Source organism: Cupressus sempervirens, chromosome 10 (genome assembly GCF_028749045.1).
Source record: "Cupressus sempervirens isolate cs-2001-9-10 chromosome 10, ASM2874904v1, whole genome shotgun sequence".
NCBI classification, from domain to species: Eukaryota; Viridiplantae; Streptophyta; class Pinopsida; order Cupressales; family Cupressaceae; genus Cupressus; species Cupressus sempervirens.
In genome coordinates, this window is record NC_143127.1 from 614,890,214 (window position 1) to 614,915,774 (window position 25,561).

The 25,561-nt window shown below is 35.2% G+C and overlaps 1 protein-coding gene across 4 annotated transcripts in view; it reads right to left on the reverse strand.

The window, feature by feature from the left end:
• The window catches only part of LOC149535346 (nucleobase-ascorbate transporter 12-like), a 35,102-nt gene extending 9,825 nt beyond the window's left edge, over positions 1-25,277 (reverse strand). The window contains exons 1-8 of one of the 4 annotated variants that reach the window (XM_089807728.1): positions 23,805-25,277; positions 23,373-23,723; positions 21,695-21,792; positions 21,365-21,535; positions 21,019-21,119; positions 7,039-7,174; positions 6,856-6,906; positions 6,291-6,578 (exon numbers count right to left, since the gene is read on the reverse strand). In XM_089807728.1, the coding sequence (XP_089663854.1) occupies positions 6,291-6,578; positions 6,856-6,906; positions 7,039-7,174; positions 21,019-21,119; positions 21,365-21,535; positions 21,695-21,792; positions 23,373-23,723; positions 23,805-24,084 (1,476 nt within the window). In that variant the 5' untranslated portion in view covers positions 24,085-25,277. Of the gene's footprint in view, positions 1-6,290; positions 6,579-6,855; positions 6,907-7,038; positions 7,175-21,018; positions 21,123-21,364; positions 21,536-21,694; positions 21,793-23,372 lie in introns of all 4 variants that reach the window. The other 3 variants (XM_089807727.1, XM_089807726.1, XM_089807725.1) reach the window with 3 other exon arrangements.
• Between the last annotated feature and the right edge of the window lie 284 nt (positions 25,278-25,561).

Below are 25,561 nucleotides of genomic sequence, written 5' to 3' on the forward strand. Positions count from 1 at the left end.
GACAACCAACTTTATAGCCTTTCATATTTTAATGCTTATATTTTCAAATGTTTATGTTCAAAAAACACTAAAAAAAAATTCCTAACAACTCTATCACAAACGAATTCACCTGCATTATAGTTACCTCACTCTTGTTAATATTAATCCAGCCAAAATTTCGAGTTTGTATTCCTCCTGAATCAAAAGTTGTAGCAAAATAATTGAAAGGCAAGCAATGAAGTAGTGATTGAATTAAAATTAAATTAAATTAAATTCGATTTAAAATTTTAATTAAATTCACTTCTTGAATTTTAAATTGGAGATGTGCAATGTGGATTCACAACTCACAACCCAAAACTCTGTTATGAGTTCTCAAAAGTAACAACTGGACGCAAAGGTAACTTGCAAATGTTAAAATGATATGGTAAATGATGAATTCCAGTATTAAGTGTCATTTTGAAATCAAAACTCGTAACTCATAACTGAGTTATTAGTTTTGAAAAACAAATGCAGAAATGTAAAGGTAAGTTATGGATGTTGAAAAGTGAATGCAGCTGTTGAATTTATGGGTGGAGAAAAAAAATTAAGTATTTCAGTTATTTCAACTAAAATAAAGAATCTGCATGCAGCACCCATCATAATGAGGTTTCGATCACATAATTACAGTTGCCAGAGCTGAGACATTTCTTTAAACTTCTACCAAATGCAGATAGCAGCAAAATGCCTCAAAGAAGTGGTGACTCATGGATAGAAAAGATTGAAAGTCTTGAAGAAAACTAATTTATCAAGAATGTTTAGAACCTTCAAACCAAATACTATTGAAAGGGGCAAAGTCAATACCAGAACTCCTGCCAAAGTAAAAAATCAACTCATAAGCAGAGTATAAAGGAAATGTCACTCACAGACATAGCATGCAAAATTTGCAAATATAGACAGGGACTTGAAACGTTTGGCAGACTCCCTCAAAGCAATGGAATAGTATGGAACGGAACGATTACAAGAGTTCATGTTGAATGTTGAATGGTTCTAGTTCATGTTGCAATTTTGCTATGTTCAGGTATTTTAATTTGGTATGTTATACTGAAACACCATTTCATAACTAGCATTTCAAGTTCTATATGTATAGCATACAGTACCCCTCCCTGCTCTGGCGTCCCCCCACTGAACAAAGACAAAAGGGCATTTCCAAACTCAAGACCTAGACTTTGATACCATGGAAAGAAGTAAAAAGAAGTGTTTGTCTGCCACCATAGCAAAAAGTTAAGAATTAGGTTGGGTTTGTTAAACATCTCCCTAATAACAAATATCTATCAAGCAGACCATATCAAGGTACAAAAGGAATCGTAGCCTCAATGAAACATTCCACTTCATAAATTCATATGACAATGAAAGAGAAAACACAAGGAGTAAAACTTATGACATACAAACGTAAAAATCATGCTATTTGTCATGTCCCCCTTTCTAATTATTAAAAATAATAATATTTGCTAAGGCAGGTAGGCTCAAAAAGGTGAAGTTTCGGCAAAAGGGGCTAATCTTTGGAAACCAATGGATTAAGAAATGAAAATTATTATTAAAATATGTTTTATTAACCCCTCTTGGACATGAGTTAGGGTTATGCCCTCTTTTAAGGGATTTGGAGGCATTTTGGGCTTATTCCAGAACTTGATTTTCACTAATTGCTTTGTTGTTCTTCAGAAGCTGCCAAACCTGTGGAGAAGGAGACCCAAAGACGGGAGTTTGTAGGTTTTCAGGAAGGCTAAGGACGGGAGTTTAAAGCCATTCCATGTGCAAGCTCATGCAGAGTTTGCCCTTGTGCTGAACAGTGCAAATTTGTGGGTTTTCGGGTGTGTTTTTTGTAAGAGTTTGGTGTTTCCGGTTGAATATTTCATATCAGTTTGGGTTGCTGCTATATTTGAGACTTTTAGATGTTAAAATAGAGCTGAATATATGTATTGGGTCATGGTTAAACTTCTGTGATAGATTATTAGTGTTTTGTAGTGTTTCCGGGCTATTTTGTGTTATTTTTGAGAGCTCGATGAGCATTGTTTTTGCCCTCCATTTGGGAGCTGTTGTGTAAATGTTATACAGATCTGAAAATGTCATTTTGTAGGCTGTTATGCTGCTGAAATTTCTGTAAAAATGTCCACTTTCAGATCTATTAATAATATGTGAAGCTATGAAATTTTTGGCACTATTTCGAGCATACCCGATTTGGGATTTATTGAGAAATTGGTGGATCTTTGAAATATTGGTTGTTTGATTTTAAAAATCTGATTAGAGGCTTGAAATATCATATAAAATCAGAGGAAGGGACATTTCACTATTGGTCATAATGAAAAGCTCATATCAAAAGCAAATGTTGACTTCTATAATTTATGAGGAGGTCCACATTGTTGATTCAAAAATGACAAAGCGTTATATGTACATTTTATCAAGTATGAAGAGTTGATGGAGATGGGCTGGCCATATGACCAAGATCACAAGTTTTCTTATGCATTAGGTGTGAAATGGGCCCAATGCAAAAATAAGTAGCATGTATAAAACTCTATGATAGCAAAAACTTTCCAAAAACAGTTGACATATATACAAGGTCATGGTAGAAAATGTCCTACTTGCAGAATTGATACATTATAGTATGGGTAGAGAACGCAAAGATGGAGAAATATCTCAGATTTCATCATGGGACTTGCCTTTATGTCACTTATTGATACTTCAAGTTAGAAAATGGACTTTGTTTCTAGAAATATGATGCAAAACATAAATTTGTAACATCATTTAATTTCAAAACGGTAGTTGTTAGGAGTAACCACTCAAGTTGTTACTAAAAGTGATCACTTGGGTAGTTACCCTAGGTGGTTGCCCTAAGGAGTTATTCTAAGTGGTTATGGCTTAGTTATTAGGGAGAGCCTATAAATAAAAAGCTAATTCAAATGAGACGGAGGACTTTTATAAATGGGAAACTCTGGAGAAATTCTCACAGAAACTTTATATGACATCTAGACTTGTACTCAACAAAATGATTGATGAACTTGTATATTTTTATAAAGATAATAAAGGAAGCATTTGAATCGTTTGTTTTGTATGCTCTATTTTATTATTACCAATCTCTTGTATGTTAGATTGGCAATCCTTCCATCTCATTGTGCAAATCATGATTTATCTATTTGTTTATAGTTTGTGCAACTGATGTAATGATACACAAGCAGGCTTTGGTATCTCAGTCTAAATGTGTTGGAGAATTTTATCTCTTCGTATGTTGAGATTTACCATCTTTAGTTCATTGTCATTGCATTTTTAAAGATATCCTTATGCTAAATCCCTTTGGAACTGTTATCAGTTATGAAATCCTATTCAGTCTCCATATGTCTTCCAATAGGATTCCCGTCGTTCATTTTATTTAGTTTTCTGCTTCTTCCTTTGCATACTTTCAGTTAAAACTACACAAAACTTGCAAAAAAAAACTCATCATATGAGGGAGCTGCTCCCCTCAAATGCAGAGGAAGAATGCAATCTGATCGTGATCTAGTTACAATCTCTCCCAACAGTAGGCATGGTTGTTACTGCTCATAGGAATAACAGGGTCAAATCTGTTTACCAACAAATTGTTTCAAGGTTGTCATGTTTAAATTTACTTTTTGGGTTTTAAATTCTTACTCATAGTGCTGGACTTTCTTTTGAGTCTAGTTCATCTAATTGGTGTAGTTGATTTCACACTTTCTTTCTCTTCTCCCAACCAACTGAAAACGATTCTTGACAGTCAGAATCCTCTTCCTGTTTCCAAAAAACTTACAAGTTCTTTTCGCATCCACGAACTAACTATAAAGAATTCCACAATAATGTATCCCTTCGATATGGGTCATTCCCAGTGTTTTGCGGGCACAAAGATATAGAGTAGATAGGGACCTCCCCTCCCAAGTACCCTTTTTCTCACAACCCTGAGACATTTCAAAAAAATTGGTGCCCAAAGAACATTTCCTATTAAGAAAGATTTTTAGGGCATCCTAGAAACACTCCCTAGCACAAGAGTAGTTTTAGGAAGCCATCAAAGATGTTCCTAATTATAATACAACCATTAAGGAACTTTGTATTAAGAAGCTAGACCCCAGAAAAAATGATTGTACAAGTGTGCATGTTATGGGCAAGTTAGCAAATATTATGCTAGGTTAGCAAATATTATGCTAGGTAGGCTTGTTATCCACAAATATAATGACAAAGGTAGTCCAGTAGTTAATGTTACCATCAATGGTATACTAATTCCCAATACTTTGATTGACCTTGAAGTCACTATTAACCCTAATCTTCTGCAACTGCATCAAGGACATTTTGGCGACTCCCGCATTAGTCAAAAGCAAAACCAAAAATACTCGTAAAATTTCAAAAAACAATAAAACAAAAAAAGGGAGTAATTTCAAAAGTTACCTTTCTGATCATTATATATATAAACAACCAGCTAATCATGTTTACAACTTATAATCATATTCCAGTATTTCACTTGATCTTAAAGTTCAAGCTTCAATGGTCAATGTTCAATGTCGTACATTTTAATGTCATTTAAGGTTCAGCTCTTTGGAATGTTTGATGATGTTTTAAAATTTAATTGAATCGTAATGGAGAAATCATAAAAGGTTTTTTTCTTTCCTTCTATTAAATATGCTTTTATGATTTCCTTCTAGTAATAAAGACACATATATCAAATACTATATCTACCATCCCCAGAACCCAGGAAGTAAAACTCAAAAATGTAAAATGAATGCTACATACCTTGGAAGACTTTCAACAACTGAATATGACACAAAAGATGGCAATTGAAGTAATTCAAGTGCCTCATGCAACTCATCAGTCATTTAAACTGTCATTTAAGGATCCATAATTATCCTCTGCAAATACATTATCAGTATTGATTGTGACAGATCTGCTAATAATAGGAAGAACATTGACAAGCATCTCATGATTCTCACCAAAGGAATCCGAAATAAGCTAATGACATTATATGGTTCGTGCCAGAATGTCTATAAATATAAAGGCTGTTTGAAAGCATTTAAAGCCATTAGCACTGATGTGGAGTTAAATTGTATTTATGTTTCAACCCACTATCACGTATATTTTCTTTCACCAGTCCATTTGCAAGGCTAAGAGCATAAGTACAAAGGATGGTTCTTACAGTCCTTCCCTAATTTCTGCAGTTCTTTTATTAAGAATTAAAAACTACCTGCAAGTTCTAACTAGTAACTAGCAAATATCACCACGCACCTAGAAGGATACCACCAAAAGCAGTCAAGTAGATAGCCTGGAACTAGAAGCAAAACCTCAAAAGAGAAAAACAGCACGACAACAAAACCCAAACAATGAAAATGTGCAAGATAGGATTTGTTGGTTCTGCTCTCTTGGAAAACAAATGTCTTCACCTAAACAGCAGACAAATGCCAAAGATGCAATGCAACTTAACTGAAACACAAAAGAAAAGTCATTCGCTTCATAAAAGTAAGATAAAACAAAAATATGGAAAACAGATTAATCTAACTCCTTAAGAGATGTAGCAAAAGACCAAAAGAAAGAAGACAAACCCCAAAGACACCAAGCAACAGTACTGAAACACAAACGAAAAGCCATTTGCTTCATAAAAATAGGATAAGGTAAAAATTTAAAATATAGCCAACAGATATATCTAACTCCTCAAGAGATGTAGCAAAAGACCAAAATGAACCAGAAAATCATCATTAAAATTTTACAATAATCACAAAAGAATGAAGCTGTTCAGTTCAGCATTGGACAATAAAGCACATATTCAGGAATTCCAGTAAAATCTTTCGCTTTGAATCACTAAAGATTTGTATCATGCAACTTGTTATTTGACTAGGTGTTATATCAAAGACAATCCTGACACAGAATCTCGTACATATGTTCAATTTACAACAAGAATCAATGACCTGATGATAATGGCTCAGATATAGATCCTTTTTTAATTACGATAGGAGGCAAGAAGAAATTTTTTTTTTTAATGGATTTTTTAGCCAACGGTGTATCCATTTATCAGAAAATGGAATTTGCAGTAACAGTTTCCCTAAAGAAATAATAATATAAAGGTATCTTAGCAATGTGAAATTCAAGATAAAAATAGGGACTGCTTGCTGGTGAAAAAAGAATATTTTATCCATTCCCAGGTGTAAAATGATACATATATGAAATGAAATTGCTTATTAAGAATAATAAAACTTCTTCAACATATCAAATCATAGAAAAATTTAGACAAAGGAGGAAGCCAGTTCAAAGGAATTGCTAATCTACCCACAAAAGCATGCATTACTTACCGAATCAACAGATGCAATAATAGTTGCCACTATCATAACTGCTGCAGTCTTAAAATGGAATGTGGGTACACCCCACTGAAAGGGGTAAGGAACTCTAACCCAAGAGACTGTCTTAAGAACATCCGAAACATCACTTCGGCAATGTTGCATGGTATAAACGTGTTTCCGACATCTTTCATTTTTTATGTTAGAAATTGCCTCTGTCATATTACAACCTTTAAAGTTGTAAACCCCAGCTTCCGTGAGTAGAAAGGCATATGCCCATGCAATTGCAAGCCCCAATGGAACCTAAAAAGTCAATAGAGCTAAAACCATTTTAGCTCACATATCCAACTTGAGGCTCGAGATTATCTAGTCTGAAAGAACATCCAAATATTCTTGAAATTCTTAGAAAAGAAGATTATCAATAGGAAGTATGAGTAAGAATAGAAAATAAAAATACAGTAGTTTTGAACTTTAATGATAAATATAAGAAAATGATGTTGGAAAGATCATAAAAAGCTACTGCAATTAATCCAGATTCTGTATTTCAAATATTTGTTTCTTTTTGTAGGTATTTACATACCGCATATACTTGGAAGACTCGGTTACCAAAAATTGAGACTCTTCGGAGATACTGCAGAAGAAGGCATCACAAGTTATCAACATGCTTTAAACAAACTTGCCATCAAAAAAGAAAACTTCAAAATACACAAGGCATATAAGATGAACTGTCAAATCTAACATCATGCAAACAGTATTTATTTACCAGGGAAAATATCACAATAATAAGAATTTGAGGCAGACCAATCTCCACACAAGTACCGACCACAGCAAATCCATAGGTAAAGAATGCCAGGCCAACAGCAGCCACAGTAGAAGCAACCACAACAGGATTGATTACCCTGAAACATAGCTTATAGAAATGACTCAGTTCTGAAGTGCAAAGAGTGAGGGAAGACCTGCCTTAAAAAGATATTTCTTAGACAATTATCCAACAATCAATTGATTCTAAAACATACACTGGTAACTGCAAAAGATGGAAACTTGAGATTCATTTATCTGCAACAAATTTGTCATGCAAGAAAACCAAGTAAATGCCATATACACAGCACATTGCCTTCAGAAAGTTCCTCCTTTTGGACATACAGAGTTGTTGAGACAGAAATTATCGACCTACCTCATGTGACTGAAATATTGAAATGTAGTTATAGATCTCTCAATCCATATAATATAAAAAATTAATACGTTTTTAGAGTTTGACTAATGCACATTTATAAGAAATGGGATGCAGCATGTAGCTAAAAATACTCCAATACAGGATTATATTTTAGTTAAATAAGATTTGGGAATCACATTATATGGCTGTGATATAATTCTGTACAAGCAACCCTCTACTATATGCTAGAGTTTGAAGAAAGAGACAATAATCAATAATTGTGAAAATTAACCCAGCGTAAGAACTTTGTGTTTGCGTGCTAAAACCCAAAACCACATTAACAAGTGTGTATTAATATGTATATGTATTTGCCAGACTCAATCTCAAGTCTTGCCATTGGGCCTGCAATGCACTCTGTGACCCATATGAGCTAGGAAAGACTAAAATGCCACCAATTACTTGGCAATCTCAGAGTGAGGACTCACATATAGTAGCAGGTGCTTTTCTGGAGATGGCCAGTTTTCATTTCTGCCTGACAGTATTGATCAAGTTTGATCCTAGAGATACAAAAGGATATTGTATCATCTAATGAAGACAGAATACTCGACAATACTTGATTAATTCATAAATTCGTATATTGTACCATCTAATGAAGCACAGGATATGAGCCTGTGCTTGATAACTTCACATAAGATAAGGACATAATGAACAATTTTGTCTCTTATTTGATTTTTCCAATTATTTCATATCTCATGGATATCATTAGTCATGAACCTTCAACTGATAGTTGAAGGATAGCTTTATGTCTTTGAAACTATGTGTTTGACCATTTCCTTGGTTTGAGATGAACTTGATATCAAGCATATTTTCTTATCAAATGAAAAATCGATAGTCGGTTTTGTCAGAATTCTATTTTACTAGGCATTTTTATTTGCCAAAGTTATTTTCATTCAAGAATTATATATTTGACTATTTACTTCTTAATTTGAAATAAAGCTTGATTGCAGATCTTCAAGGTTTTGTTTGTCACTGGAGCCTTTTTGTTATAGGTTTTGCCACTGTGGCACCTAGCAGGGATGAGCTGCAGGAGGGCGGGCAGTGAACCCATGCCCACTTTTGATCCAGATATGGTGGCTTGTTCAGAATCTACCGTTTTGGAAAAGAAACACGCGCAACAATGGCAGCAAGTAGGAAAAGGAAGACGGTACAATTTGGCAAAAGCAACAGATCAATGCATGGATGCTTCCCTTGGAGGATTTGAACTTTCCCGTCACTAATCTGGATGTCTTGGAAATTCAAAAGATTTTCTCCAACGTCTAAGGTAGAATTTGATCAATAGATTTCTTGGGAACAAGAACTCTCTGGATGATGTATCCCAAGGAAGTTTGAGACCAAATCCAGGCATGCAAGCCCTGGAGGATCACCTGTAACTAAGCTGGATGTCTTAGAAATCCAAAAGAATGTTAATAGTAATACTATCTCAGGCAGAAGTTTGATCTGTAGATTTTCTGGGACCCAACTCTCTCAAGAAGAGTATACTCCTAGACACACAGGAAATAGAAAACTGAAGGTAAATACATACTATATTCTACACCCCAGGTAAAATTTATAGACATCTTTGTCAATGAACCGGCAATAATCTAGGGCCCTACTTCTTTCAAAACACTGTTCATTTTATCAAATATTAGCATGTCAATTTCAATTCCTCAAAGGAAATTTTCACTACGACATGTATGCGAGCTAGCATACATTCTCTTCCCAGGAATCTTGTTCACCTCATGCCTTCGAGCTAATTGCAAACTCTTTAGGGGTGGCACCTGACATATCAAGCCATGGAAAAAACCTTTTTGTGTTGCCAACATCTCTATCAAGCCAGATCTTACCTCCCTTTGCAATGTTCACCTCATGCCTTTGAGCTAATTGCAAACTCTTTAGGGGTGGCAACTGACATATCACGCCATGGTAAAAGCCTTTTTGTGCTGCCAAGATCTCTCTTGAGCCAAGATCTTACCTCCCTTTGCAATGTTCACCTCATGCCTTCGAGCTGATTGCAAACTCTTTAGGGGTGGCAACTGACAAATTGTGTTGCCAAGATCTTTATTGAGCCAGATCTGACCTCCCTTTGCCAAAGACTATCACACTGAAAGCGGGGGAATTTGAATCGATCCAAGCTTTACATAAGAGTGTGCTCTTCAAACAAAGAACTTACCATAAATATGGTCATTTTATTCATGAGTACTCTACTATTTGAGAAAAGGTTCAACAAGTTGAGAAGAAACCTGGAAAAAATAAATATAATGAAACTCAATTCCAAAGTTAGAAGAATTCAAGGAATGTTCAAAGACTACAATTTCCAGAAAGGTCTAGAAAAACTCCTAGAGGATCAAGTGGATGACCAAAAATCTTCAAGCCCAAAAAAACAAAACATAGTTGAGGGAACCTATCAACTAGCTTTTAGTATAGTGATGGAACAAGATAATAGAAGGAAGAATCAAGATACCCTAGAAGGACAAGATCGAAATAAGATAAAAAGGGAAAATATCTTGTCCACAAACATTCAGTGAAGAGAAAAGCAGATTTTGGACACCTCCTCCATGAGACAGCTTCTTCAAAGATTAAGAATAACCCAAAGACTGTTTTACCACAAGAAAATATGTTGGACAACATGCAAGATGCCTGTGACTTTTCTTCCTATCTTTGTTGGGAAGGGAAGGAGTCGTTTTTCACTAAGGAGGTCAAGAGCTCTTCAAGAGGCTGAATCATAATTTAGAACCATCAAGAGGTCTCTATCCAGAAACCTTCAGTTCAGACTCTTGCTTAGCTTACATGATAAAAGGAATCTCTTCTAAACTCTTGTTTTTCTGATTGAATTTATGGTGATTCCCAATGGATTGTACAAGGAGGCACCAATGTGAGGATTGATTTTCTCCGGAAAAAAAGGGGGGTCCAAGGAACTAAATGATAATTAGAGCTCCGTCCCTTTTCTCAACCTTGTGGGATATTAAATCTCAGTGCGCCTAGTTAACCCAGTCCAACAAGAAGAGAGGGATGGATTTCACAGCTGCAAAAATTAATAGAGTAATGATATCTAATCAATAGCTTAGTATGGCTCTGATCTTACATTCAAAGGTTCTCTATTTTTGGCCATCAACCTATTTTTGTAGCTATTGAACAGATAGGTTCCCTAAAAAAGTAATTTTCCATTTTTTTTAAATGCAGTTAGAGAGCATTAGGACCTAGAGAGAGTTGTTTCGGACTCATAGACGTGTTGTCACTCTTTCTATGGGCCTAAGATTTTTATCATCTTTGAAGCTACAGTTCAAGGAATGGAATAGAAATAATTTCAAATACATTTTCCAAATTAAGAATGATCTAGAGAATAAAATGCAAATATTCAAAGCACTAGACAAATGATGTCTCAAACTATCTAAAAAAGGGAGAGAAAGATACAACTAAACAATTGGCAGACATTTACAGACACGATGAAATCTTTTGCCAATAGCAATTAAGAATCAAGATGAAAGGCAAAGGAACTTTATCTAAAAAATTGAACCTAATTATAGCCATATTTTAGATATTCTAGCTAACATTAGAACTCCTCATCTCTTTCTAGGGTGATATGTTAAAAAGGAAGACAAATAAAGTGAGGAAAAGCAGTCCTTACTTCTCAGCCCTATACAGACTAGAGTTGATGCTTCAAAAAATGAGGCTCTCGTGCAAAATATCTCTAAGGAAAAAATTAGGACTGCTCTCTTTGATATGACAAAAGATCATAGGCTTGATCTTAATGGCTTCCTTGCCTTTTCTTCCTTCCTCTAGTTCTTTCTTGCATTGCAATATTGTTGGTAATAAATTTAGGGTTGTATATGAGCAATCATCTCCATCTCATAATCCAAGAGAACTCCCCTCTCACACTAAAGGAAACAAAAGGATTTATTTTACAAACCCTATTGAAGAAACGACCCATATGCTTCCAATAAACTAATTTTGGCTTCTAGAAATGCCTGTACCAACACACTACACCTAGCTTTTACCACTAATCCTCAACAAATACCTCTAGAGTCGATGCTTCAAAAAATGAGGCTCTTGTGCAATATATCTCTAAGGAAAAAATTAGGACTGCTCTCTTTGATATGACAAAAGATCATAGGCTTGATCTTAATGGCTTCCTTGCCTTTTCTTCCTTCCTCTAATTCTTTCTTGCATTGCAATATTGTTGGTAATAAATTTAGGGTTGTAGATGAGCAATCATCTCCATCTCATAATCCAAGAGAACTCCCCTCTCACACTAAAGGAAACAAAAGGATATATTTTACAAACCCTATTGAAGAAACGACACACATGCTTCCAATAAACTAATTTCGGCTTCTAGGCAAGAGCCTACAACGCATTGGTAAATTGCGAGCCTCTCATCGGGGAGGTCTTGGGTTTGAATCTACTCATGATTAACACATAATAATAATTAATCTTAATAATAATAAATAACCTAGGCTTCGACTGTTTACCTATCAAAAAATAAAAAATAAAAAATTTGGCTTCTAGAAATGCTTGTACCAACACACTGCACCTAGCTTTTACCACTAATCCTCAACAATTTCACATTATATTTTCTTTGCTTCATAAGCTTCACAATATGGATAGGATCTTTTTCAAAGATACCAAAATTAACAATATGAGTATTCTAGGGCCCAACTCCTTAATTCAAGACCTCTTCAATAGACATAGTAATTGCCTCACACAAATCCAAACAAAACCCTATTACAAACGATGTATCATATGTTACCATTTTAACATCCATAATGTTGTTAGTACAAATGTGGGAGCTATTGGGAATTAATTTGAGACACATCGTATTCTAGTTGAAAAGGTGTGATATTTTAATGTTCAAATCCATGACCAACTCACAAAACCTCTCGAGGCAAAGTATGACAATAATTTTAAGGAGACTTCATGTGCAATGTATTTTTATCTCTTCTTAGCTTGTCTTTAGTTTCTTTTGCTCTCTTGTATTTTGGCATTTTAGACCCTTTAAATCAATAAATGAATTTTTTTTAATCAAAAAAATGCCTAAGTAAATTTCCCGCCAAATGAAAAACCCCAAGTACACTTTTACCATAATACTACTATTTTATGCATTTTTTGATATCACTCTTCTCAGACCAAGTCATTTTTGTCAAATATTCTTAATATTCTATACATATGCTATTTTCTAGGTTTTACACCACGTTGTTTGACTTTGGTTCTTCAATTCAACACGAACTTAATGTCAAAGTTAATTTCTTACCAACTGAAAAATTCTTACTTCCTTCATCAAAATACTACTATTTATCACATTTAATTCTCCGGGTATTATGCCCCAAATCCCTCACAAAGACTTTCTCAGCTCTGAGCCTAACTGCCATTTGGCTTGCACCCTAGAGTGACTCTAAGTCTTACAAATGTAGCAACTATAATAAGAATACTATTGACATTGATCTCCACCACTATAGCATAACTATTGCATACAATAACAATAGAATAACAATTGCCAATTGCCTAAGGAAACATCAAATATAATTGCTTTAAATAAACTCAAATACTCCCCTTTTCTGTTGATTTTCCTATGTGATGACAATTCCAGCTATAGCAGGAAGTGGAAATCTGCTAGAAGAAAGTTTACCAGAGACAATGTTGGTATAGAACGGAGGCAACTTTCAAGTTAGGGCATGAGTGAATGAGAAGGGATACAGCTATATCCTGTATGCATGTAGTTACCAGAAATTGTGTACAGGGACGGAAATGCAGTCTGTGAACCTGTGGACAGGAAGGCAGTCTGTGACCCTGTGGACAGGAAGGCAGTCCGTGACCCTGTGGACAGGAAGTTTTAACTATGTCCTGGAGGAAGCACATTCTCTTAGAAGCAATGGACAAACATGATTAGGAATAACATGACGATCTCACAAATTTCACATACAAACGTGATAGCATATAAGAAAATTGGTAATTTCTACATTTTCATATGATTTCAAATTCCCTAACGCTTTACTCTGCATAAAATCTGGAAACACTGATCACAATAGTGGATAAACATCTCTTAAGGCAAAGAATGACTCCATTCTCTCTTCAAGATTAACCCTTTCCTTTTAAACAATAAATAGTGAAGCACGTCATCACCAGAAACATACCACTAAAAAGTATAAAAGAATTGGAATCTAAAACTTCTTACTACTGATTACCTTTCATGTTTTCACTGCAAAAACATTCAGTCACTAATAATACAGTTCGGTAATCACAAGAAATTACAATTCAAGCACCATCTCAGATGGAATAAGAAACAGCTCTTCCCTGCTTGACACATTATTTCTGGGCAAACATGATGAGACAGTTTCATTGCATCATTACGGTAATTGTGTACATGATGAGACACCATGCATTCTTGTTAGGCGTGCCACTCATGGCTTTATGTCCATTAGGTCAACAGCTCTTCCCCACTTGATACATAATTTCTGGGCAAACATGATGAGACAGTTTCATTGCATCATTACGTTTATTGTGTACATGATGAGACACCATGCATTCTTGTTAGGCATGCCACTCATGGCTTTAGGTCCATTAGGTCAACAGTTATTATTTACATAAAATAAACATATAACATGCCATAGCGGTGCCTTTCAGGATTAACCTTTTCTTTTTAAACAATTAAAGGTTCTGCACACATCATCATTCGGAACAAAACACTAAAATATTAAGATTATTAGCAATATGAATCTGAACCTCATCACAGATGATTTTCTTTCATTTTAAGTTTTTAATAATGAAAACAGTATCATTTAAAATTATCTCAATCTAATGGAAATGTAACGAAGTTAGCAGATTGATTCATAATTTCATTCCATCATTACAACAATTGCGTGCAGAATGGGGTACCATGCATCTCGATGCCTTCAGTCCATTAGTACAATAGTTTCTATTTACACAAATTAAATATCTATTATGACATCAGTGCTGCCATTCCGGATCAAGCCTTTCTTTTTTAAATAATTAAAGGTGTTAAGCACATTATCATCCAGAACACAACACTAACAAATTAAAAGTATTAGAAATATGAATCTTGGCTCATTACAGAAATTTCTTTCCTTTTAAGTTTTAGTTAATGAAAATAGTATCATTTAGAATTGTCTCAATCTAATGGAAATGTAACAAAGTTAGTGGATTGATTCATAATTTCATTCCATCATTCCAATAATTGTGTGCATAATGAATGGGGTACCATGCATTCTTGTCAGGTGTACCATAATTAAAGGTGTTAGGCACATTATCATCCAGAACACAACACTACAACAAATTAAAAGTATTAGCAATATGAATCTCTCAAACAGTATCATTTCAAATTGGCAGGCTACATAGCGTATATGATGCTATGTTCTTGTTTCCATATCAATTGACACTTCCTTCCAAGGTCTTATCTGCTGTCCTATTTTTTAGGTGTTGTTTTTTACGTTAATCTCCTTTCCCCCCTTTTTCCCATACTCCTCTTATATATATGCCATTAATGTGACTAGTCCATGCGGTCATGTGTCCTTTCAAACCACATGCCTCCCACCTCCCCCCCTCAAACGAAAATGGTGACACTTAGTTTGCCCTTTGTTATTTATTTATTATTAAACATAATAATGGGGTCAGTCAAAAATATGACATGAGTTTTATGATTGAGTTCGAATTATAAAATATTAAAAGTTGAATTGTACATAGAATATTATTATTGTCTAAAATATACATTATTGATAATTGGACGAAATATTTGATGCTATTAATATGTTGAATAGATTATGAATATATATTTATGTATTTGATGATGATATTATTGTGCTCACTCAACGTCTCTAATTATAAAGAATGAAAGGTTTTGTGGCAACATTATAGTCAAGGTGGTGCAATCATGAGGATTGTTCACCTATGCTATTTATACCAATTAGGTGTATATATTTATTCTTAATGGTATTATCTTATATATGTGAGATAATAATTATTGATTGTGTAATCATATTAATGTATTGTTATTGTATATTCACTTTAATAATTAATGTTTATAATCATTGGGTTCTACTCCAAGAGGGCTCATGACAGTTCGTCCTTCCCAAAATTGCTTGTCTTCAAGCAATGATAGTTTATATGAATCATTCCATGTGGAGTTAGTATATGTAATGAAAATATGATGCAAGAAAACACAAAGCATACACAAGGTATACATATTAATGCATGAAGATACATATTAATGCATGAAGACATGAAGTATACGCAAGGTAGACACATAGATGCATGAAAACAAAGAGCATACACAATGTATACACATAATGCATGAAGACACAAAGCAACCACAAGGTATACGCATGATAAGTGTTTACAATAACAACTTGAAATATTTTGGCTTGATTTGTATGTAACCCACTTGCCTTAGCGATCCACCTATACCTTCTTTTCTTGTGGGTCCTTTGGCTTGATTTGTCTAAGCCCAAGAATGGAACATATCCCTCTTGCCTTAGCAATCAGCCATACACCCTCTTTTGCAATGGGATCTTTTGGCTTGATTTGTCTAGGCCCAAGAGTGGAATGTCTCCCTCTTTCCCTAGCAATCAACCTCACCCTTTCTTTGTAATGGGATATTTTGGCTTTGATTTGTCTAGGCCCAAGAGTGGAATATCCATCTTGCCCTCACGATCAATGCTCCCCTTTCTTTGTAGCGGGGTCTTTGGTCTTGATTTGTCTAGGCCCAAGGGAATAACGTATCCCTCTTGCCCTAGCGATCAACCTTACCCTTGCTTTATAATGGGATCTTTGGCTTGATTAGTGTAGGCCCAAGTGTGGACTATATCCCTCTAGCCCTATTGACAAAACCTACCCTTGATTTCTAGTGGGATCTTTGGCTTGATTAGTGTAGGCCCAAGTGTGGACTATATCCCTCTAGCCCTATTGACAAAACCTACCCTTGATTTCTAGTGGGATCTTTGGCTTGATTTGTCTAGGCCCAAAAGAGGAATGTATCCCTCTTGCCCTAGCAATCAAACCTGCCCTCTTTGGTAGCGGAGTTCTTAGCTTGATTTGTCTAGGCCCAAAAGCGAAATGTATTCCTCTTGCCCTAGCAATCAAACCTATACCCTCTTTCCTACCTAGACTTCACTCTAATTATTCTTGATTCTTGACTTCTCTTGGTGATCACTCCTTTTATAGGCAAATCCCTAATTAATCTTTATTGATTCTTCTTTTCTTGTTAGCTTCATTGTTGTCATTTTCCTCTCCTTTTATATTATGCACGTAGCCTCCCATTTTACATTTGAAAGAAAGGCTCTTTCTCTTAAGCTCATTATGATGCCCTTGTTATTTCCATTTATTTGCACTTATGCCCTTTCTCCCAAGGTCTCTTGTGATAGTGACACGTTCTATTGTGAGATGTTTTAAGTTTATCTTCCCTTGTTATAGAGTTTTTGGAGTGATCTTTGGATGGTTGATGATCAAAATTCTTTTCTTTAGATATCGCTTCTTCCAAGATGGTAGGTTCCATGGAATTGACCATGTTGTGGATTGAGTCTTTTAATCCTTCTACAAATAAATAAGTGAGCCTTCTTTGTGAGATTTCAGGTACCAATACTGCTAGACTTAAAAAATTCATTAGCAGATTCTCCAAGTGTTCCATGTTGTCTTAACCATGTCAATTCTCTAAAGTTACATTCTAGATGTTTCTGATCAAATCTCTTGATGAGCTTCTAGGTAAACTCCTCATAAGAAGTTATAAGATGAATTCACGTTCATGTTGCCACCATTCATTGCCTATCCCTGTTAAGTGTAACACTGCAAATTTTATCAAATTTTCTTCTATCATTGGACTTAATGATAGGTATGTATCTATCTTTTCTACCCATGATCATACACAAAAAAATTCTAGTTCCATCACAGTCAAAGTCATGTAGAGTAATCTTATTAATTTTCTTCTCGAGATCTCTATCAAATGGGTTCTTCCTCTTGTGGTTAGTTTTAGCTTTCATTTTAGTGTCATAGTAATCCTTAAGGGATACACTATTTCTTGATTCAAGGGTTAATCTCAAATACGCTTCTAATATCTCGTCCACAACATCTCTTGGTGGTTCATTTGTCTCCATTTCTTCTTCCCTTTTATTGTCTTGGGGTAAGAAAGGTGGTGGTGTTGTCCTCAATGGGGATGACCTCAATGAGGAATTTTGATTATTCTCAAAATGATTAGAATTTACATCTCTGTGATTGGTTGGATTAATTCTAGAGTTATTATTGCTCATAAATTGAATAACTTGGAGGAAGAGTTGACTTGCTTACTTATTTTTCTCTAAGAGGGCTTGGGTGGTCTGCGCAGTTTGTTCCATGAAAGCCCTTAATTCATTGCTTAACTATTCATTCATGGTGGCAGTGAGTTTCCTTTTTTCTCTCTGCAATGCTCTTTGGGTTTTTTGGTTATCTTGCATTAATTATCTTCCACAGGATGGTAGGAATTTTGCTCTGGTACCATGTAATGTCCCTTTTGGGACTTAGCTTCTTATAATAAAATTTTAAATTTAGATTTAGAGAAAAGTAATGCCAAGCGATAGATTTAACTTAAATTACTTGATAGGAACTATTCTTCTCAATAAGCTCTAGTCGGTGTTTAATTCATTTTACTCCCATTAATACTTTATACTAGTATCAATTGGTATGTTCCTCTTTGTAAATTATGTTTTTATTTCTACCTCTAGATGACTGCTTATTTTAGCTTATCTATCTCAAGTGACACTGTTTCAAGTATGCAACTCTCTTTTATCACTATATTTTAATTATCCCTTATATAATATTTTATAATATGTAAGGTGGCAACTCGTAATACTTTCCTTACACATATTGGGTTATGTTTTCCTCTCGATGCCCCTTATGTCTTACACATTTAATGCTGCTCTTTGTATTCTATACCCCAATACTCCTACACTCAAGTGTTTGCTATTTATTGGAGAACATTTGGTTCAATTTCACTTTCAATCAATAGCTTTGTTTATGCTCTATTCAATCTTTTATATCCCTTTACATCTGTATTGCTGCAAAAGTCCTTTTCTTTATCAAAATCACCTCCTCCCTTTTGTGTTTTATGATGGCATGTATGATACATCCCTTTACATCTGTATTGCTGCTCAAGTCTTTTTTTTTATCAAAATCACCTTCCTCCCTTTCATGTTTTATGATGGCATATATGATATTTACTACTATTCATAATCCCTTTTTATGGTTTTTGTTTCCGTATCAATTGGAGCTTCCTTCCAAGGTCTTATCCATTGTCCTATTTATTAAGTGTTGGTCTGTTTTTATGTTTATGTCCTTTCCCCCTTTTTTCCCATGCTCCTCCCAATATATATATGCCCTTAAGGTGAGACTAGTCCAAGAGGTCATATGTCCTTTCAAACCACGTCCCCCCCACCTCAAACAAAAGTGGCAGCACTTAGTTTGCCCTTAGTTATTTATTTAATTTTAAACATAATAATGGCGGTCAAAAAATATGATATGAGATAATAATGGCGGTCAAAAATATGATATTAGATAATAATTCTTGACTGTGTAATCATATTAATGTAGTAATAATATATCAAATTGTATTATTATTTGTGTATTCACTTTAATATTTAATGTTTCAAATCATTGGGTTCTATTCCAAGAGGGGTCATGACACAGGAAAAAATGGAAGCATACAACTAGCTTATTCAGTTTTCATTCATAAGTTGGCCATGGGCATTCCCATTTAAAACTTAGAAATAGGAAAACTTGATTATAACAATTCCTTTCATAGACATTAACTCTTTGGCCATCAATTTTTTTATTTATTTTTAATCCTTCAACATAAATAGGAAAGATGTTACAAGTCCGATGACAATATTATTCAAGCCATCTGAAGATGCATGTTCATATTCTTTTCCAGGTGGCACAGGCAGAAGTGAAACCATACAGCTGAATGATCACTGAATTCTAGTTTGTAGTCCAACCCCTTTGTGCATGCATTGTTGGTACAAGAGATAGGAGGGATCAATCATAACAATTCCTATCAGATATATGCTCATTCAGCTTTCAAATACCAAATGAATCTACTTTAACACGAGACTAAAGATGCTACAAACTTATAACAATAGAATACAGAAGCTGAGGATGCAAGTGGCAGAGGCAGAAGTGGATCTGACATTATAACAGTGCAGTGTATTATAAAATTTGCATATCATAACAAAGGATTTCTGACATTTTTCCAGCATAGCCAATTGTTAAATGACATGCAAAAACCCTTTATTTCTGGCTTCAAACCAACTATAACTCCATCACATTTTGAAGCTAGTTGCTTGAACTCAAAATTCAAATTCACTCATTTTGCTAAGCATGGAGGCCAACATTATTAAATGCAACAACTTACTTGAAAGATATATAAATCCATAGCAGTTTATATAAATATTTGAATTGTACTTATAATGAAGTTATGCCAGTAGCTTAATATAGCTAAAAGCCATTCGATAGCCTAATTTAAAAATACTATCTACAGCTATGTGGCAAAACAGATAAGAAAAATCATGGACCACCTATCAGTTACTTCTCAACTCAGTAGGCCAATATTTGCAGGATATTTTCCATGACATTGAAGTAACAGAGATCAAAGCTACTAAATGCCCGCAATCCAATTAATAATCAAATGTCTGCTACATTGTATAATGCTAGAACTTCCCAGGAGTATGTAAAAAGCTCAGATATGGTGAAGTCAAAACAAATTCTAGCAGTGACCTCAGGAACTGCATTCTTATGTTTCACATTATGGCTTATATATTGTCTTAAAAGTTTATCAACTGCATTATGAATTAATAACAACCTTATTAATAGTAAAGCCTGCCATCAAAACAGCAGCATATGTAGAGAGTTACATGCAGTTGAGTTAGTCCTCGTAAATTTGCTACATACAAAGATTTCTAAGCTATCTACATATAGGATTTTTAAGGTACATGTAACCAGCTCTGATATGGTGACATCGAACTACAGTTTCAATTCTAACAGCACCACTGCAAAATGTATTCTTACACTTTCACATTGTAGCTTATATATAGTGTTAAAGGGTTTGTTTATTGCAATACTAAATGGTTGGAACCTTGACTGTGCACAATTAGATGCCACTCAGTAACTGTTGATGACATATTGACACTTTGGTTTACTGTTGCAATTGAATGAACGAAACTCTACAAGCAAACTCATTCAACGATTCCCATCCTCTGGCACATGGTCAGGAAGTTCTTTGTTTTTTGGTATACAGATAACTGTATACCAAGAGAAGAAACTAATGTATTGAAATATCAAAGGATAACAGAGTAAATGTCATGAATTAGAACATGTCAAATGATACTTAACCATAACCGTCCCCTAAATTCAGACATGCAATCATCAAATAATCAAATTTCCAACGTTTATTTTCCCTATGAATATTGGAAGTTGCAAGGAGCATTTGAAGATTAGCAAATAATTTGCATTTCTATGACATACCAAAGGAATAACACTTTTCAAAATGTCAAATTACTATTGAAAAGGGGACTATTAATTTACCTAAGAAAAAGTGACATTAGGCCACTGTAGCCTAAAATGAACTGGAAGACAGATCCAACAATCATTGCTCCCTGCAGCTCTCTCATGGTATGTTGAAATCTCTGCTAATCCAATAAATATATTAATGCATTTCAAACATCAAAACTAATAATAAGTGCATCCAAAACCATGGTTACAAGATCAAAAAATTATCATAAAAAAAAGCTCAAAACTTGGCATAGGGATAAAATTCACTTGAATTTAAACAGATAAATTTTGTGTACACAGTTGTAATTATCGAACCCAAACTTAGCATTTCTGTTCTTTGGTCTACTCTTTGATAATGGCTTTTAAGGAGAGAGCATACATTTTTACTCATAGCAGAAAACTCATTGGAAAATATGATACTCAAAGCTGGTGCAAGATAAACAAAAGAGGCTCCCTGTACAAGTGGTAACCTCGAACCAAAAAAGGAATGTAGAAGGGTTGAGATGCCAGAGATAAGCAGCACAGTTGACACAACCTTCGCTGTATCCTCCTGTTTAGAACGAAAAAAATATCATGATAAACTTTCACATAAATTGCAAGATCAAAATGCAACAGAGAATTATGCAATGAAAAACTAGGAAATACAAATCCATCCTGTTTAAAAGTCAATTTTAAAACTTTCATGTGCATATGGAAGAAAAATACTTACATTACTTCCATGCATCGCAGGTACAATCACCAGGGGAATTAGGATAAGAGATCCAATAATAGAAATGTAGTGCTGAATTGCGTATGGTATAAGTGACACTGTCCAGAAGCACCAATAGAAATGACTGATAAGTAAAAAATCTCAGAATCTATGTAGGTGCTTATTAACTTGATAGAGGCTAACACAGCTATGAAATTGGTCCACACTTCATACACGGATCCTATTAGCTATTCTATATTTCTATTTATGGAAGCATTTGGAAACACTCACCTCTTTATGCGAAAAGTTTGTTCCATTACAGTCCACAAATAATACAAGAACATACATGACAGATGCACCAAAAGATCAAACTGCAGGACCGTAACTGATACGACAATCTCAAACAACCATTAACACGGCCCAAAAGACCACAATCGTACTCCAGCGACAATGCTAGGAAAGGGCAATATGAAGAAGATATCAGAATCTAAATATTTGCTGGTTTGAACATCATCGGAACTGGCCTGGGTATCAAAAAGGTTCATAATTCATGTGAAATTCCTATTGTCTACTCCATAATCCTATATAAAGCAGTACTTAAAATTGCTCCCATCTTTGCCGAAAGTTAGTTCCATGACAGTAACAAAATAATACGAGAACATTCATAACAGAAAAACAAAATGATCAAGCCACAAAAGGACTATAATCAATTATACAGTCTCAAACAACCATAAACAAAACCCAAAAGACCACAACTCTACATAACCAGTGGCAGTGCTAGCAAATAGTTAACTGCTTTCCATCACTGACACTTGAACTGCTTGCAAGAACCAACCAGAGCTATGTTAGCAGTGATGGGAAAACACAAAATGAAATGAAAACACGTTAGAACTGACCATTGGTGGTTCTAAGCTTTCAGATTTTTATTTATTTATTTAATTTAACTATCATCATCGGGTTAAAAATCTGAAAATCATTCTCATCTCAGCAGATAAATTACAGGCATGTCATATTAAGAGTTTTGTGGAGAGTTAGTAAACAAAAAAGTTAAAAACTTGTTCGCACAAAACATCTTAAATAATGGCTTACTTTCAGTTTCAATGGATGACATCCTTGAGTAGGGATATAAAATATAACATGTAATACAGCAGAAAATCTGATAATACTCGCATAGAAAATTGATTGAGGAGAGGCCCATCTCGATATAGAGCTGGGATGATGGTCAGAAGACGATTATATTGTGCAAATCTTAAAATACAGACTTAATGTTTGAATGTCGAACGATTTTTTGCTGAATTGACCAGCAGTTTTGTCACAGCCAGAAATGATATAAGAAACAGTAACGTGTTAAGAAAATGTGTAGGCTTGATATTTGATTGTTTCAATGTTTTTTGCCGATTGGACAGCAGTATGTCACAGCCAGAGATGACATAAGAAACATCAATTTCTCGAATATAGGTTTCCAATGTGGGGGCAAGTAAACATTTTTCTTCAGCCATCCGTTAACATAGAACCCAAGAGAACCGTGAATTCCCAGAATATGGATAAGAAACCATAGTCAGGCAGCCCTGAAATAAGGAATGCACCTTCTCGCACTTAACACAAAAAATGCAATGTAGTTATCAAGAGAGTATAAGAGACATCGTGATTTGAAGATTCAAAGATGCTATTCATGGTAGATGAGAAGAGTGAAGCTTACCAATTCCAGGTGTCTCTCTAATATCATACTTCAAGAGAGACTGCTTAGCCATCATTTCTTCAGCATCCTCCGACACAAGGTCCTGTTCGGGGTCTCTGTCTCTGTTTTCTCTAACAGGTTCTAGCTTAGGACGACTGCTGCTGGGCAAAATGCCATTGCTCTTATCAGCATTCAAGGCCTTCTTTTCTGCTGGAACAGCAATACGAGAAGGTGTCGATGCTGCTGGCAGTGCGTCTGGAAGAGCTAATTCTGGCTTTTGAACTGGTGGCGGCTTCTTAATTTTCTGAGCGGTGTCATCCACGCCATTTGGGAGCGTTGTCGCCTTAGAAGCCGCAGTTGGAGTAGGGCCAGCTTCAAGATCAAAAGCATTACCACCTCGATTTGCATATCCAGGAGGCTTGGGAAGCACGGGAAGAGAGTGAAAAGGATTACCTGGATTGCCGATCTCTTTACTGGTGTTTGGTGAAGAGACGAAGCTTTCAGTTGAGACAGTAGTCTTGAAGCCTGTTCTTCTAGCCCAATTGCCCATGAGCTTTGGATTGTCATCATTCCCGCCAGATTCTATTCCTAATGGCCTTGGGGGCCAAGGCCCTGGCCTCTTCCCAAGTGGAGGTGACTCTGGATCATGTTCTTGGGCATTTGAGACCCTTGAGGGTGGAGATCCTGGCGTCCTGCCTCCTCCTCTGCCTGTTGTTTTCCCTCCTGCAAACATTTTACGATCCAAATGATTCGATAGCCCCACAATGTAGCCAACCTAGATCAGAAGCAGCTCATGACTGAAAAGCCAACGACACTACAGTGAAAAACTTCAGTTTTCAGTCGGCATTAGACAAGCATAATCATTCCTCCTGACATTATATCATGTGGGCACTCGCCTATTCTCCGCGAAACATATCAATATTAAATGGGTATGCAACTGTCGGCCTTTGGAGAAATGGGTATGCAAGAGCCTGGCCTGAGATGGCGTTTCAAACTAAAATTGCCACTGCAGTGCTAATGGTTTGCGATCTCAACCGACCACCCTAGTACATTACACCCATCAAGAGTTTTTCGTGCACAATGGCAGTGGATAATTTGACCTCGTCCTAGGCAAACGTGCATTGATTATTTGACCTATCATAGACGAACTAGATCGTAGCTATAGTTAGGCAGAATGCCTGAAGTTGTGATTTCAGGTGACCAACACAGGTTTGGGAGTTACCAATAGAACATATTTTGAACTAGGACAGTCAGATAAGAGCAGAATAAGTTAACCCTCAATCCAAGAATGGAGACATTGAGCTTTAATGGCCTGAATCATCTGTGATCATAGAGTGGATGATAAGAGTGATTTGCAGCATTTCTCCCCGAACTTTTTCGAGTGAACTAACTATAAGAGCAGCTGCTTCTCAAACACAGATTTAAGAGAGCATGTTTGTGGAGAATGAGAATGTGAATGTGAATGAGCCAATGCTCTGAGGATAAGAAGTCTGTTTTTTCTGTCTTCCCTTGGATTCTGAAACCGTTGCAGATGCCGACAAGAGCTTATACTGGCTAGTTGGACTTTTTTTTCTTTTGTTTATTTTTCTGATGCTTATTCGTGTGAAATTTGAATGCCTCAAATCCCTGCTGTTTGATGAGATGAAATTTGATGGAGATAGGAACTCAAATTAGTACCGAAAACTTCTAGTTTTGCACGGTGAGGTAAACTAATAATAATTGAGGTGAATTTGACTGGGTATATATTAAATGTAGTGATCCTTAAAAGTATGCTAACGGATCTGTGGGCGTTTCATCCGGTGCTTGATCCATTTAATTCGTTAATAATATCTCGTCCAGGCAAAGTTCATTAATCAGCCGCATTAGATCTGGAAAAGAAGGTATCATGTATTGAAAGACCAAAAGACACGCTCCACTTACTTTGATACCGATATCAAGACGGTAGTAGGTTTTAATAAAGGAAATTGTTATTGGGATTGAAGAGTTGCATTTTAAGTAGTTAGGGTTCAATTCATCAAATATTTTTGTGTTTATGTTAACAATTATATTATATTTTTGTGATCAATGTTAAAAATTATGGTAGATTTTTGTGTTCATGTTAATAATTATAGGTCTAGTATATTTTTGTTTTTATGTTTAAAATTGTGATTTTTTGTATGTTTATGTTAAGGATTTTTAAAAAGTGATTAAGTTAGACTTCTATTAATTAA